At 37.9% G+C, this 16,486-nt stretch overlaps 1 protein-coding gene across 2 annotated transcripts; it reads right to left on the bottom strand.

Annotated features, from left to right (window-relative positions):
• Nucleotides 1–1,232: 1,232 nt before the first annotated feature.
• vapb (VAMP (vesicle-associated membrane protein)-associated protein B and C) lies at nucleotides 1,233–16,090 on the bottom strand. 2 transcript variants are annotated; one of them, XM_072683942.1, is made up of 6 exons: nucleotides 15,797–16,090; nucleotides 6,348–6,500; nucleotides 4,257–4,360; nucleotides 3,170–3,250; nucleotides 2,833–3,012; nucleotides 1,233–2,713 (listed from the first exon to the last, which is right to left on the bottom strand). In XM_072683942.1, exons 1-6 carry the CDS (start codon nucleotides 15,852–15,854, stop codon nucleotides 2,552–2,554), a joined length of 738 nt encoding a protein of 245 aa, XP_072540043.1. In that variant the 5' UTR covers nucleotides 15,855–16,090; the 3' UTR covers nucleotides 1,233–2,551. The 2 variants fall into 2 exon arrangements, with proteins under 2 accessions (XP_072540043.1, XP_072540042.1); XM_072683941.1 differs by having other exon boundaries at nucleotides 1,233–2,716; nucleotides 15,797–16,088.
• Nucleotides 16,091–16,486: the final 396 nt, after the last annotated feature.

Here is a 16,486-nt window from a genome sequence, read left to right as displayed (position 1 = left end):
CCAATCCTCAAATTTGCTGGGCTGACAAAAAAACAACAATAATGCTTACAGGGAAATTTGTCCATGATGGCTGACTTTGGCCTTAAAGGAGAATGAGTCGAGATTTTGTCACTTTAGATCTGACTTTCTTTCCCAGCCATAAAAAAGCATGCCTCTAAGAACTTTTCCAGAGAGACTTATTCCTATTTTACTGCTACCCATATACTGCACAAATTCCTTTTGGAAAAACAGCGACCACAGCGATAATAGGCACTCAGACAGGGGTGAGTAATAGGGCCTGGCCAGGGCGCTGTTTCTCAAACAGGTTTTCTCTGGTATTAAATTAGTAAGCTGTACTACTATAAAGGTACAAATGCAACTATGAGGACCATTTTGTTTTTGCTGCTATGAAAGCACAAGTCAACATGGCATGGCCTACTGATATGGGCTCTATTGGTGAAACATTGTAGCCTCCAAGTGAGTCTTGTCAGACAATTGCCATCGGTTTTACCAGGCTTCTCAATATTTCCATCCTTGCACTTATTGCTTGAATAAATAAAGAACATCACAATCAAGAGTTAGATCTGGGGCTTTATTGATTGAATTTATTAAGATGCTACATAGTCCAACAAAGTTGGGAGTTTCTTTTTACACCATAATAGACTACTTAACTAGGAATATCAATCATTTTCATCTTAGATAGACTTAACTATTTATATACATACAAAATGTTCACCTTCCGGTTTATATCATAGTGAAGGTTCGGGGCACAAGGACAGGTTGTTTTGTTTTTCTTTTTTATCTTCTCAGTTTTCCCGAGCCAGTTTACTGGCTTATTAACCTCCGAAGCCATCCTATGCCATAGTTCTATAGTAAACTGCAGTCATAAATCCATTACAACTTACTACTACTACTACTACTCCCTGAACATCTTGCAAAACAAACTGTTAAAGTTTTTAGCTCCTCTGTTCTTAGTAATCAGTTGTAGAAATGAGATGGCATACTGAAAGTATAGCCTTCAGGGGATTAAAAAAGATTAATGGGAAACCCCCCACACACACACAAAAAAAAAAGAGACAAAAGCATCCTGATGTCACAAAATGGTCCCTTGTAGTGTTTTTCTTTCTTTTTCTGTTGTAGATGTCATCATTTATGTCTCAAATACTGTGAAAAGGGGAGAGAACTAAGGTTTCATGGGAAGATACTAGGGAAAATTACAGATGCAGTGCATTTCTTTCATAGAAACAGTGCTGTGCAATAAAATCTTTATTCATAACTTAATTCAAAAATCATCAAAACAAAACAGGGCATGAAAGAAAAACAATGGGGTGAGTAAAATGGTAGAGAACAGTTAGGTCTTTACAGCCTAATGCAGCAGGATCAACCAGTGTATAACATACAATACAAATAACTCACAAGGCAAATTTGAGCCATGCATTTGTCTGAACCAAGATGGCATGGCTTGACAACACATGAGCAGTACATGGGACAGGCCATTAGGGAGCAGAGTTGTTTTAAATGCTGTGGCACAAAACTGCAATTTGATTTACCCAGTATTGCACATGAGATTGGAGAAAAGACTGAGGGTGGGTCAGCTGTTGGTCGGATGGGTTTTCTGAAGAGCATCGCAAGGCAAGGTCCTCAACTAGAGTTATCCGTTATTTTGAACCTAGAACTTTGCCAGAGTTTAGGCAGGGTAGCTGCATTATAATAATATAGCTAAAACAAATAAAAACATAAATATCACATTTAAGTTCACATGTAGTATAAATGACACTGAGCAGTGCTGAAGGGCTGAATGAGGCAAAATTTCAGTTACAAATGCAGCTCAATGAAGCAAAGTAAAACACTTTTTTTTTTGCTCTTGTTGGTGACATGCGATCAAGCATCTATTGACTTTCAAAAGAAAGAAGCAAAAGAAATATTACATGTAACACTGCCTTGATTGTAACAACAGGGAATTCGGTCTGTGCAAAGCTCAACACTGGAAGCGTTGTTTTTTTCTTCGTTTTTGTAACATTAGCCCTGCGCTTACTCCAAACCTCTCTCCTGACGTACTTAAATTACTTCATAAAAGAGGTCTGTATTCAAGGACAGATGCATACACAACACTTCATAGAGCTTTTAGTGTTTCTACAGATAATGAGCTTGTAGTTGTCCTCAATGGAAAACAAAAACATTAAAAAAATGATCAAATAAACAACATTCACCCAAATGCAGTTTAACTTAGTTGGACATCTGGGGTTAGAAAACTCACTAGAACAGCTTAAACTGGCTTTTTCAAATCATGTGTTTTAAATTGTGTCTGAAATAATTTTAGAGGTAGGCCAGAATGAGGTCTATAATTTTAATGGCAAGAACGGAGTCAGCGTTCTTCTCGTCCTTCTGGAGGTCTATTTGCACATGAGATGAAATGAATTTCTCCTGTTAATGATTTCCTTTAATTTTACCTTTGAACACTACCAAGATGATATGGCATTCCAATTGAGAAAAAAAATCTGCATCCGTTTTTTTTTGTTTTGTTTGTATGTTTCATCCACAATGCATGCTGTTGCTGCTCCCTTCTTAACCTTTACAAGAGTAACTTGCCAACAATGACACCAATGACAAAGAAGAGCACAATAAGAGCAATCACCCTGATGCTCAAGCCTTCCTCCTTCACTGCAACTGATGAAGATGAAGAGTGCTGAGCTGCCATCACTGTACTCTTCCTCATTCGCAGGCCGTCATCTTCCTGCTGTGACGATACAGTAAGAAATAGTGAGAGGGGGAGGAAAAAATAAATACAAAAAATCCATCTGCAACCCTTTGCCATTCTGACTTTCAGACCATGTTTACTAACACAATACTTACCCTAATCTGTTTGTTTTCTTCCCGTAGTCGTTGCACCTCCATCTGAAGTCTCTTACACTCCTCCATAATCCTCTTCACCTCCCCATCATCCAGACTGGACACCATTGACTTCATGGACAACGTGGACGACTCGGATTTCAAAAGACTAGAGGACATCATCTTATTGCTGTCGATTTCATGCTGTTGATACAGCCATGCACCCACAATAAAAAAAAAAACACACACACATTATTACCATCAACAACAACATCCCAATTCTAAATCTTACTAGAAAAGTTATGTATTTTAGAAAAATAAATTACAAAAATGACATGAGTAAGAATATCAGTAGCACTACCGTTTTCTCATTCTCGATCGGCATGTCAAAGACACACCGCAGCTTTGAGTCCATCAGCTCCTCTGGCTTGGCCTCCTTCCACTGCTCACGAACAGGATAAGTAGGGGAAAAAAAGATGATGGTCAAGAAGGACTTGCTAATAAATTAGTCTTCATTGTACTTTACACTGAAGGTGGTGGACTCAAGTTGCAAATTCAAGGACTTTTTGATTTGGTGATTTCTGTCTGTTGCAAATATGGCAGACCAGCAAAGGCCAAATACAAAAGCAGCTCTTATCATAGAAGCAGCTCTTCAAAACAAAGTTTGGATTCAAGGATTATGTTGTCAATGATCGTACAACGATATGCAAGGTATGCAGATCAAAAATCAAACACATATACAACTTTATATGTCACTACAAAAGTTATATTATATTATTATCTCTTAATATTATTCAAATATACACCTCTATGTCTAAATATGTTTAAAAAGACAAAGGTTTAATGGGGTGTTCTATTATTTTTTTTTTTTACATGCAACAGTACTGGCAGCGAAATTGAAAACTGAAGCAGGTACTCAACCTGACTTCTTACCACAGTAACTTGCTTGAGACTTCAAGGTTCAAGACTTGAGATATGCATGTGTGAAGCTTACTCCCATGTCTGCTTTACACATTCACATTGGGTTAATATTGTAAATGTGGTACTAAATAAATGTGATTATTGAGTACTATGGCTAGACCTATTTTCTTGATCTACCCCCTCACATTCCAATGTATATCCTACACAAAAGCTACATGTGTTAAGAGTTTTCAGGCCTTGCTGAAATGACCTGTATCTAAATTTACTATCTGAATTTAATCAGTAGTTGAGCAGGGATATTGTACCATATTTTCTTTTTACCACAGCCTATAGGGTATGACCACTATATGCAAAAAAATCAAACAAACATACAAAAAAACCCTAACTCCTGTCTTCAAGGACTTTGTCTGTGAAAAAGGACTGGTATACTGAGTTTTACTTTAAGAGTTATAGGGGTGTAACAACAATGTAAATAGCTTCTTTCTATTCTATAGAGAAAAGAAATATTTTTCTAAATCAGTACTCACCACTCCCTCCATGTCAGTCATGTCAGGTGGAGCAATTAAAGATTGCACCATAAATTTGTGTTTGCTCTTCTCGTTGGGGTCATAATCAAATGGCTGCAGCATCACTGCAAACACACAGAAAATACTTTTAAACACTTTTAAAATGAAATAAAACCACCTAAACAGCCACCCGAATCTTCATGTAGCTTAATACGGGAAGCTCACTGACACTTAAATGGATCACAATAATACTCAGCCTACAGTTTGATTCACAATTCAATATTCTCATGAATGAAGAATAGACTTCTCTCTGTGCTGTCTAAGGTTTAAGACAGGCTCCTCCGAAATCCCCTCTAACTTTGTTCTAATCATTCGCAGCCATCTTTTGGTGACTTTGACTTGCAAAACAATGCTGCACATTCTGGACTGGAACATCCAAGAACAATGAAATGCTCACACATACACTTGTTTACATTAGGGGTATAACGGGACACATTTTCGCACTGAACCATCACTGGGGGGGGGGGGGGGGGGGGGGGTCAAAGTTCGATGTGCAAGTCCCACTAAGAAGACCAGGTAAGTCTTGATGCGCACTTTGGAGCAGAGATGCAGCATCTCATTTCAAAGATATTTTACTGACAGTGGTCCTCACACTCTACAAACAGACCAAAGTCATGGACTTACTAAAGAAAATGGATAGCTGTAACGTGATGCGTGGATATCCATTGCCACAAAATCTTACGTCACTTTAACTAGTTTGATTTCAAGTTTTAAACTCAGCAAAAGGGCATATCAAGGCAAACTGTGTCTCTGTCCCAAACGTTATAGACGACACTGTAAACAGAAATGCTCATAGGCCTGTCTTACAAAGAAGGACTTCTTTCTTAGCCATCTAACATCAAGATTAGTTTGATCTAACTTATCTAAAGCTGGGGTAATTTGGCTGCCCTATATCTAATTATTCTGTGTCTGTATTTGTTTACTAGAGTGTTACTGAGAAATAACCAGTCACTGTAGACAAAGGGATATCATGTCATCTGCTAAAAGGCTGAAAGAGTGACTTCTACAACAGGATAATGTCACATTAAGTGATGCAACCTGAAGCTTTTGAAATGGCTCCCACAGCCCCCTGACCTAATGATCACAAATATAGACAGACAAACACGCTGTACGTGCAAGGTCACCCAAAAATATACAAAAACTAAAAGACTTCTGCAAATAAGAGTGGCAAAAACTTCAACTACAAGAAAGAAGAGACTTGCTGGCTACAAATATTACACACAGATTGATTAGTGCATGCAACCGTATGTAAAATACACAATATATAGGTATCTATAGGCTTAACTACATTTAACAAGTGCAAGTTCTACCCAGACACTTTTAGCTTTTAGTGAGTAAAAGTTTGTATGTGCATGGTATTGTGAAAATTATAGCGAATTACGAATATGCTACAATAACGGAATTAAAAATATAAAATTTGTCCTTTGACTAAAAGTTCCCATAAAAGAATCATTATAAAACAATAAAAATCATCAACAGAAATGTGATTTGGGGTGAACTCCTTGCAAAGTTTAAAAAAATAGGCCATCATGTTCAAACTATTCAAACTCAAGATACACAACTAACATGACATCACTGTGTATGCTATTTCAGGCTTTGGTACAGGATTAGATCAGATTAACTTTTTCTTCCCCCGGATATCTGATCCAGCACTTTCTGCTGATATCAGCCAGCTACTGATACACTAAAATTTCAGTTAAATTCAATTGAAATGTAGTTAAGATTAAGGCATTTAGGTTTTTGTTACAATATATACATTAATTAGTTTAAGGTTGTCCATTTCACGTTGGTGTGTTATCAATTTAAGGGGTTGAGTAAACAGAAATTTTGTTGCTCCAGTGTGTGAATACTGTATATTACTATGCGACTAGTTTGAATCTGCCAAATGGATATGCTTATTGTGCAACAATTATCTGGTCATCGGCAGATATGATCAAATTTTGATCCTTTGATCTGGATATTTGGTTTAAACCAAACTGAAGTCACTTAGCTATACAACAGGAGTGCAACAGGAGTGCAATTGAGTGCAAGGTCAAGTTATTAAGCATTTACCTGATACATTAATGGAGGTTCCAGCATCAATCACTCCACTGTTTGGCCGCACACAGTAGCGGCGTGGGGCAGTCGTCTTCACTTTAAAGCATACATTTCTGTCTGTGGGGTTAGCAAGCTTTAGGGTTGTGGTCACCACATCTGTAAATGGACCTAAAACAGATATGGAATAATAAGATACTATTGAAAACCAAGTTCAGAAATTGTCCTCCCAATCAAACTCTTAGGTGATTATTGTATACATATATAATATACATACTTCTTGCTTAACCCTACAACTTGTCTTTTTTGCTAGAAACAAAAACCATCATGTGTACAAAGCTAATACTACTGGCAGGTTGCTCACAGTGCAGTACATATTTACCCATGACCATGTGTCAAACAAAGTTCCTACTTTTTAATATAAATTCTTGAAAATAAAAAATAAATAAAATTAAAAAAATCAACATTGCTAGCAAACTGTATTACTTGTAATTGTACTATGCACCACATTTAAACAGATGAATAGAAAATCTCTCTACACCACAATCAATACATCAATTTTACAAATAAAGTTGTAAACGCAAGATCCAAGCACTCTCAGCACAATGTGGCTTAATGCATCTGTACGAAAGCTGTGGCACCAGGATGGAAAAATATAATGAGCGTGAAATAAGTGAATCATTGAAATACATTTAATTCAAAAGGCAAAAACAAGCAATTATAATATATTCATAATTTCATTCACAGTGGGGGTGTCACACTAATTGAATCATGCAGTGTTAACTAAACGTAAACATTTTAAACTACCTTAAAAACCAAGTTACAAACCATACCAAACAATTTTAATATTTTGCCCAAGAACCAAATGAGCTAGACTTTCTGCTGCTTTCTTGTTATCTGTTCTGCTATCTGGTGCTGAAGTTTTTACTCAAGGTTTCTTCCTCTTGATCTAAGGGAGTTTTTCCCCTTGACACTGCTGCCATTGGTTTGATTAAAAGTGTTTCAGACCCGGATCACAGTACAGACAAGAGAATCACCCAAAACACACAGAAAGCAACATGAGCAATGTGAGCTTCTTAAGGAAAAAGAAATGGAATGTTCTTAAATGGCTAGTAATGTGATATGATCATCATAATATAATATACAAAATAACTGCCCATGAATTGAGGAAAATCAAGCGTAAAGCTGCCAAGATGCCATTTGCCACCAGTTTGCCATATTTCAGAGCTGCAACGTTACTGGTGTATCAAAAAGCACAAGGTGTGCGATACTCAGGGACATGGCCAAGGTAAGGAAGGCTGAAAAACGACCACCTTTGAACAAGAAACATAAGATCAAGACTGGGCCAAGAAATATCTTAAGACTGATTTTTCTAAGGTTTTATGGACTGATGAAATGCGAGTGACTCTTGATGGGCCAGATGGATGGGCCCAAGGCTGGATCAGTAAAGGGCAGAGAGCTCCACTCCGACTCAGACGCCAGCAAGGTGGAGGTGGGGTACTGCATATAATGATTATCAGCAGCATACAACTTTTTTGTTTCCAAAACAGTCGTTTATCACAATTATTTCTGGAACATTACAGGGTGTCTCAAAAGGAAACACCCATTTAAAAAAAAAAAAAGAAAAAGAAAAAGAATTCTTCTACTGACATAAGGCCCTACATGGGTTTGCTCCAGAGTACCTGCAAGATCTCATTTCTTATTATGAGCCATCGTGATTACTTAGCGCACATGGTGCTGGCCTATTACTAGTTCCCATAATTCAGAGGTCTTCAGCAAGGAGAAAATGCCTTCTTATAAAGCCCCCAACTCTGAAATAACAGTCCAGATAACGGGACTCCTTCCTACTCTTCCTACATTCCTAATCTTCCTACTCTAGGCTGAAAACTCTTTTTAATATAAAAAAAAAAAAAAATGTAGCTTTAGGTAATTAAAGCTCCCCTTAGATACACTATATCCAGATGTTTGTGGAAACCCCTTTTAATAAACACATTCAGGTACTTTAAGTTGCACAGACAGCTTGTCTAGCCCCAGTAGAGAAGTATTGTCAATAGACTTTAATGTCCAAGATTTCAGAAAAAACACTGAATGAGCAGGTGTACCAATGTTTGCTCATATTCAATTCAACTTCGTCCTTTTATTATTACAGTGCTGTACAGCACAAAAAAAACACTTACTCTAACAATTGGGCTAAATCATCAGTGCAGTAATAGATAAGGATGTGGGACAACAGCCAAAATAAGATAAGATGCAGAGACAATTAGTACAATAGACAGATATCATACAAATGTGTCTGTGCAATGTTTGCATGAACACACACACACACAACTACCCACATGAATGTCCAGGTGCTCAAACTGACTGTAGAGTTCTCACGCAATGTCAAGGAGAAATTGGCAGAAAAACAACTGAAAAGGAAAGGATCTGAGGAACCGAAGCTGAGCAAATACTTCTTGCATCAGGTGAGGGCAAAGGAGACAAAGGAGAGCCCCCCCCCCCCACCCCAACTTTGTAAAACATGAAAAGGGAGGATGTTGCTCTATTCCCGCTCAATAGGTGGGTAATATTGACTTATTTTGGCTTTTTCACAGAAAAAGGTCAATATTATGTTGTCCCATTTGTCATCATTAAATCATCATTACTTTCATTCTTAGCATCACTACTTTGATTAGATCAATACATCTGATGTCTTATGGTGGTACAGGACTTTTTAAATCAACAACAAATAAGTAGTTTTGACCAAAAACAGCTGACCAAACAAGGATGGGGCTTTAAGGGAGCTTTTCCTTGCCACTGCTTCCTTCAATTTGCTTCACAGGGGTTTTGTGTGTAGTTGGTTGTATATTATCACTGGATTTCTGTAGAGCTGCTATATAAAATATTTAAATACATTTTTCATGATTCCTTACCAACTAAACATCAGCGATCTAACTACACGGTTTGTAATGCAACGATAGAATGGACAAAAATGTCAGTATGCAATTTTTTCATATTTAGTATTTCAGCACCGCCAATAGGGCAAAATTCAGGAAAAATGGCCTTTTTAGGAAACATTTTAGGGAGGTCATTGGTTAACAACTTACAGCTAGTCTGTTGCAATATAAGCAAATGAGGCTTTGACAGCTAATGTAAACAATTTCTCTTTTACAACCCATTTATCGAAATAAAATCAGAAAATGTTGTGAGGACAGTTTCCTACACCTGTCTGGTACAGGAAGAGGTCTGGCAGATTCACATCCACAGAAGACATCATTAGAGGGTTTCTGAGAGTCAACACTTTGTGCAATAGGCAGCTTACATGACAACACCTGGTAGCACATCTTAACACTGGACCAAGTCTCAGTTTCTACTGTGAAGAGAAGACTTGGAGCTGCAGGTTTGACAGGTAGAGTGGCAGTAAGAAAATCAACGCTAAGATGGCAAAACAAATAAGGCATGCTTGCGTGGGCCATGCAACACTGACAGTGGACAACTGAAAAAATGGAGGGTGTTCTAAAACGTTTGGTAGTGTAGATGTGTTCTACATAACTGCTGGATGTGGTGTCTAATGTCTTTCTGTTGCAGATGTTTTTTGTAATATTTCACTAATAGTTTTAATCACATGCCAGTGAGGATGTATTTTAGATGAATATGGAATTCATGTTTACCTTTTGTCGTTATTTGAATGTGACTTTAAAAAGAGTCAAGTATTTTAAGTAAATTTAAGTAAATTTATCGCTAGCATAAAAATCTGTCAATCATTCACTTATTTACCCAAATCAAAGCAGGGCAGGAGCATTACCACACAACATTACCATATACTACAAGCTCCACTTTAACTGAACTGGGTACATTTGTGAACTTTTATTTAACAAAATATTAAGCTTCAAATCACACACTATCCCTATGCACAGTCCGACATCTGCTTCAGCACCAGAAACTAGGACTAGTCACTAGTAGTATTTCCCTTTTGATTCAGGACACCCCACTGAACCTAAAAGCATCAGCTGATGTACATCTACAGAGGGAGAAGTGTACACTCTGTCCTGGAGAAACCTGTTAAGAGTTTAGGTAGATGGTATAGCGCAGCACTGAGTGAGGGGTTGGCAAGGAAGGCTAATAACAGTATTAGGTAAGCCTTTTTTGCCACGTAAATTAAAGTTGCGGTTTTGGTAGTTGGTTTGGTGCCTCATGTAAGGTGTCCACTATTGGTTTATGAGGTTTTAATCACTGAGGTGCAAAGGCTAGGAATGCTGCCTTGCCCTAGCAGTATGGCATGGTTTGGAAGAGGGGCACTGGAACAACAGTTTACAAGTTTAATGAGTTTAAATGCGATAAGGCAGGATGTGAAATGATATTGCTAGGGTCATCTTGTGTATTATTTCACTTCTATTATTTTATGAACAGAGACTCTTATGGCTAACTGACATCAGATAGATATCTATTTCAGCCCATTCTTCCTGTCAGAACTGGATGTGTACGGCTCTCTTCAAGTCAATCCATAGCATTTCTATAGGATTAAGATCTGGGATCTGACTTGGCCACTCCAAAATGCGGACTTTGTTTTTCATAAGTCATAAATAAGCCATGACTTGCGCCACTATTTTGGGTCATTGTCCAGTTGCATTACCCAACTTCTAAGTTTCAGCTGACATACAGACACATTAACCTGTAGATTTTTTTAGAAACTTGGGAATTCAGCTTCCTCTCAATGATTGTAAGCTATCCAGCAAAGCAGGTCCCTCCACTATACTTTACAGTTGGCATGATATTTTCATGGCAACGTGCAGTGCCTCTTTCCAAATCGTTCAATCTTAGTTTTATCTGTCCACAAAATATTTTGCCAGTAGCGTTGTGGAGTGTCAATGTGCTATTTCGCAAACTTCAGGCGTGCAGCAATGTTCTTTTTAGTAAGCAGCGGCTTCCTTCGTTGTGTCCTGCAATAGACACTCTGCTTGTTCAAGGTTTTACAGATTGCAAGTTTATCAACACAGATGTTCGCCTGTACCAGTGATCTTTGGCGGTCACTTGGGGTTGTTTCTTTACCTCATTGATGAGTCTCTGTTTTGCTCTTGGGGTCATTTTGACTGGGCACCCACTTCTTGGCAAAGGATGTTTGACTCACTGTAGACTGGTGAATTTCTAAAGCCTTTGAAATCACTTTGTAACCCTTTTCAGCTTTACGTGAATCATTATTTGATGGTAGAGTCTCTATTAGCTCATTTTGGCGAGGCACGGCTCACATACACGTATCCTTCTTGTGCAGAGCAAACTCAAAGTTTTTTTTGTAGAATATATATATTTTTTTAATCAGTCAAAGTATCTCTAGTCCACACCTCCGAATTCCAAGACTCTAGGTATGCCAACTTCTGACTAAATTTACTACTTAACTTTACTGAGATCATTAACTTAAGGGTTCACATACTTTTACCACTACCACTTTGAACGTTGAATGAGTGTGTTCAATTAAGATCACTTTTTTTGTGTTATTATTTTAGGCCCATTATACTTGTCAATACACTTGACTTGGATGAGGTTCAGAGCATATTTTATGACAAATTAATGCAGCAAATCATAAAATTCCAAAGGGTTAACATACTTTTTGCCACAGTATACATGCCATTCTAATTTAATAAGGAATACTGACTACTGTTAGCCTTCTAAACTGTTTAAAAATAATGAGTCATTCATTTATTTATTTTGAAATAAATTTTAAATTAATATCCATTTTTAAAAGGTGAATTTAGTTGTCCTTATCTACCTGATTGCAGTTGCTAGAAGGCAGAAACCTTGTACATCCAAATCAGGAGATATTCCAAGTAATTCTGGACCATTTCAATTGGTCCATTCATAATCAATTCTGACAGAATTTAAAGGAGAGCTTTAAGTTTCAAACTAAACATCTTAAAAGTGGAAAACCGGGCGAAAAAAAATTAAAAATCCAATAACTGGCTTAACCAATGTTGCGAGACATTTGAGCAATAGATACTGCTCTGCTGTGAATGAACACATGCACATGGTCCACCACAGATCCCGTGTACCACCTTTCTGCCAAACTGAATTCATTCAAGGCACTCTCTTGTAAAATATACCTGGCTATACATTGCGAACTGAAAGGTTTACTGTTCTACCTTATTTTACAGAGCCAAGCCCATTCATGCTGACAATAATATCATTTTCTAACACATCTGATCCTTCACTAAAAGAGTGGCCATTCCATTAAGCTAACCTGAAAAGAAAAACAGCTGCATTAAAAATGCAAAGCTGTCACTGGTTGTTTTTGTTCTTAAATGATTAAGCATGATGAAGAGATGGAATACTTGCTAGGGTGTCAGTTCTGGGTTTTGTCCACATATTTCTAAAGATAATTTATGATTAAATCACTTCTAATTTTCACCATGGCTATTTTTTTGGCCACTGTACAATGGTATTCTAATGGCAATACCTCTTTACAGTGGCTAGACAAACAGTGTATGTGCAATTGAACAATTAAAATTGCTGAATGCATTCATTAAAAGTGGTGTCCGCAAACATTTGGACACAGCGAGAGCAAGTTAAGGCATGAACATCACAATTGCAAATTTATGATTTCATGCTCAGCGTTCACTATTAACATTACTAATGCACCATAGCTAAAGAAACAACTTTTAACATTAGTGCATGATACTCTCCAGTTATCTCCATCCCTACTACTGTTAGCTGCTTACTCAATCACACCCCTTTAACCTAACCCATAACATACTGCAACATGTTTTCCCATGTTTTCCATGTTTATTGTTAAGTTCTTAACATTCAAATGCATAAAGGTCCACTTTAGGAAGACAGAGCAGACAGGGCACTGGTTGTGGTAGCCTGTAGAGAACATATATGAGGACAGGGGTGCTCTCTTTCTACTGCACCGTCTGCTATTTGAGCCATTGCTGCTATTTGAGCCAAAATCTGTAGTTCTACGACTAAACCCACTGCTCTGTTAATGGCTACAGTACGTGTAGTTTACAGTATAAATAGGACTTTGTTTGAAGATGTGTGTAAAATGCTCATGATTGGTGAACAGAGCTATCGAAGACATGTTTGAATAAAGCCACAAATCTACTTGAGTAGGAGTATAATTAACCTTAAAACACTTCCAAAAAGTATAATCTGTTCAAAAGGTAATCAAGGAACTGTAGCATGTTACAACAATCAACATTTGTCACATTTCAGAGCTCCCTCACTCACAGAAACTGCAAACACTCAAAACTGAAGACGGAAAACGTATTGCTGTTCCTTCTTTACAAGACGCAAGTTTTTAATTGTAACCCAAAGTGTCTGCTACTTCCCTTTCTCATTCATCCTAATAGATCAATTATTGCTATTTGGCCATTGTTGCACTTAACTGCCAGACCGCTGCTACACAAAACTGGCTACTGCTATGAAATAGGGTAATGGCTAATGTTGTCAATCAACAAAATGTAAGAGAGGAAGTTCCAAATAATGTATATTATTATTATTATTCTTCAAAATAATAATAATAATAATAATAATAATAATAATCATCATCATAAGAAGGAGAATCCTTCATATACTAGTAAAACATATATTGCATTACTTTTAGTCTAAAGACATGAGATTCAAGGATATTATGGCACAATGAGAAATACGAGCTATTGCAAGAAGTCAACACAGGAAGCAGAGACACAGAGAGGTGCTTCCTAATTGCTGGGAACATTTGAATTAAGATTCAGAGACAGACCGAAAACATGAACCCCTTGGCATGTAGGTATTGTGCCACAAAAAAAGCCATTTGGCTATTGAAGGAAGAATTGATTGGCTATGTATTGATATCCACCAATTGGCCAATTTTTAACAAAATCATATGGTCGAATCCTATGCAGTGTTGTGCAAGGCCCTCCGGTCACAGGACCCTGCAGTTAGTTCCTCAATCAATCCATTTATAGAAATACAGGCAAGGGCTTCAGCCATCAATTATTTTAGTAATCACATATTCTAGCAATTATTCCATTGATTAATCAAGTAATCTGAGAAAAAAATACTTTTGCTTAATTGAAAAGCAATAGTAATTATTTATAAGAAAATCAGACCGGCCCCTTACAACAAACAACCTTTTAAAAACTCAGCATTTTTATTCAACTGAACATGGTGCAGCTGTCTACACAAATCTTTCCATACAATGCTGTTTTTACTAGTAGAGGTGCAATAATAAATGCTGATATTTATTACTAGGCCTAAATGCCATACTGTAAGTACATAAGACAGTCATTGCACATTTATTGACCATGTTGAAATGCTGCCCCACATTTGCTGCAGAAACACTTGCTGCATTGAATTTATGCATTTGCATTTTATGTTCCAATTGCCATTTTATTAAATTTAACCAGGCCCAAGTGAACCAGGGGGGAAATCCTGGGGAAGCCATCTAAGGATACAAAGCAACACGGGCTATCCAATGCAAGGTAAGCAAATAGCTTACCTTGGCATGAAGATTTGGTGTTGTGCATAGACGTTACTGCAGGTCTCCTTTATTGAACACTCTCGCGTGTCTGTTTAAGGGTTTACATAATGGTACCGTTGCACTGCTCGCTCTCAGTGCGTATTCAGTGGTACCTCTCAAGCACGTCAGTTTACCACTAGCTTTAGGCGTGGCAATGACGAGAAGACGAACATTACCACGGCCAACTAACTTTGGGCTTGTATCGGTATTTTGTATTTTCACACACGAAATCTGTGCCCATTTCAAAATGACTAAAAAACTAGCCAGTATCTACTGCGACTTAGACAATGTCGTTAAGTTATAACTTAAGTTGTGAAACCAGCTCCTCTAGTGCTAGACACCAGTGGCAGATGCAGCAAGGTGAGAGCTGATCATTAAGCTTTAGCTTTAAGTTTATTATTATGTTGGTAAATGGCACAGCAAAACTGGTAAACAGTTAACTTGCGTGTTTGTCATGCAACTAACTAGATGTGATCCGTAACTTGCTAAATTACGAGACTTAACTGTAATTGTCTAAGGGAAGACCCGCTATCTTAGTTTATCCAACACATATTACGAGATTGCGTTATTAGAATTAGGTTAGGCGTTTGAGGGGAGAGGCCTAGTAACGTCAGCTAGCTAGCTAGCGCTCCTCCTTAATAGACATGTAGCTATATATATAGCCAGCAAGCTAGCTAGCACTAGCTGTGAAACCAACTGTTGTAAGCTCTAAATAGCCTGTTGACTATCGCTCATTCTCTGCAGTGAAGGACATTTGATGTCAACCTAGCAATCAAGCGAGCAAGCTAGCTAAAGAACAGGCGACATTCGCGGTGCCCCCCCCCATCTATTAGCTAGAGAATTTGAGGCCTATCGTGAACGCCATCTCATATCCCCCCCCTACCTCTCCCATGCAAAAACGTTTTCCTGTCTTTGCTCCTTTCTAGACACATGAAGACCTGCATGCGGGGCCCACGGGTTATCACAGTCCTCGCCCTGCCCCGAGTGGGTGTCTTACCTCGGAATTTCAGTTCGTGTTGAGGTTCTAGAAGCAGGACCTGCTCTGGCCTGGCCATATCCCAGCGATTCGGACGTCGTTACTTAGACACACAAACCAACCCTTGCAGACACTCCCTGTTCACAGGGTGTTACGCGTTCTTTTTCAGTCCGTTAATATAGCAGTTGAGGATATAGAACACGTCCTACTAAAACTAAAAAGAATTAGGGGTGCTATCCGAGCCTAGTGCTCTATGTTGTGATGCAGCAGGAAAGGAGCTGAAAGTGAAGCTCGGGAGTGACGTCACATCGTCTGCAATAGCCACTCAGCGGCGGCTGATGTGATGCCAGGGTGGAGAATGTTATATGGGATATCTTAGCCTCGGACATTTAAGCCCCTGTGGACAAGGGTGTCATTCACCTGACACTGGTATAGGCACAGGCATCAGAATGTTATGGCAACTTGGTATGTATGATTCCATACATTATGCTCGACATTAAACGTGTTCAAATATGGCTATGGCTAATAATGGTCAAACAAATATTAAGAGGAATGATAAATGAATAGTATTTATTCCTTTAAAAAATCATTACTCTTAAAATTTGTTTAAGTATGACTTTTTCTTATGTTATTATTATTATTATTATTATTACTGTAAGAAACAAAAAAGTGAAGTGTAATATGCCTCACTGAACACCTCTAATGAGAGGA

The sequence above is a fragment of the Salminus brasiliensis genome, chromosome 7 (genome assembly GCF_030463535.1).
Source record: "Salminus brasiliensis chromosome 7, fSalBra1.hap2, whole genome shotgun sequence".
Taxonomy (NCBI): Eukaryota; Metazoa; Chordata; class Actinopteri; order Characiformes; family Bryconidae; genus Salminus; species Salminus brasiliensis.
Note: the sequence above shows the minus strand (reverse complement) of the source record. Positions and strands in the feature narration are given on the sequence as shown.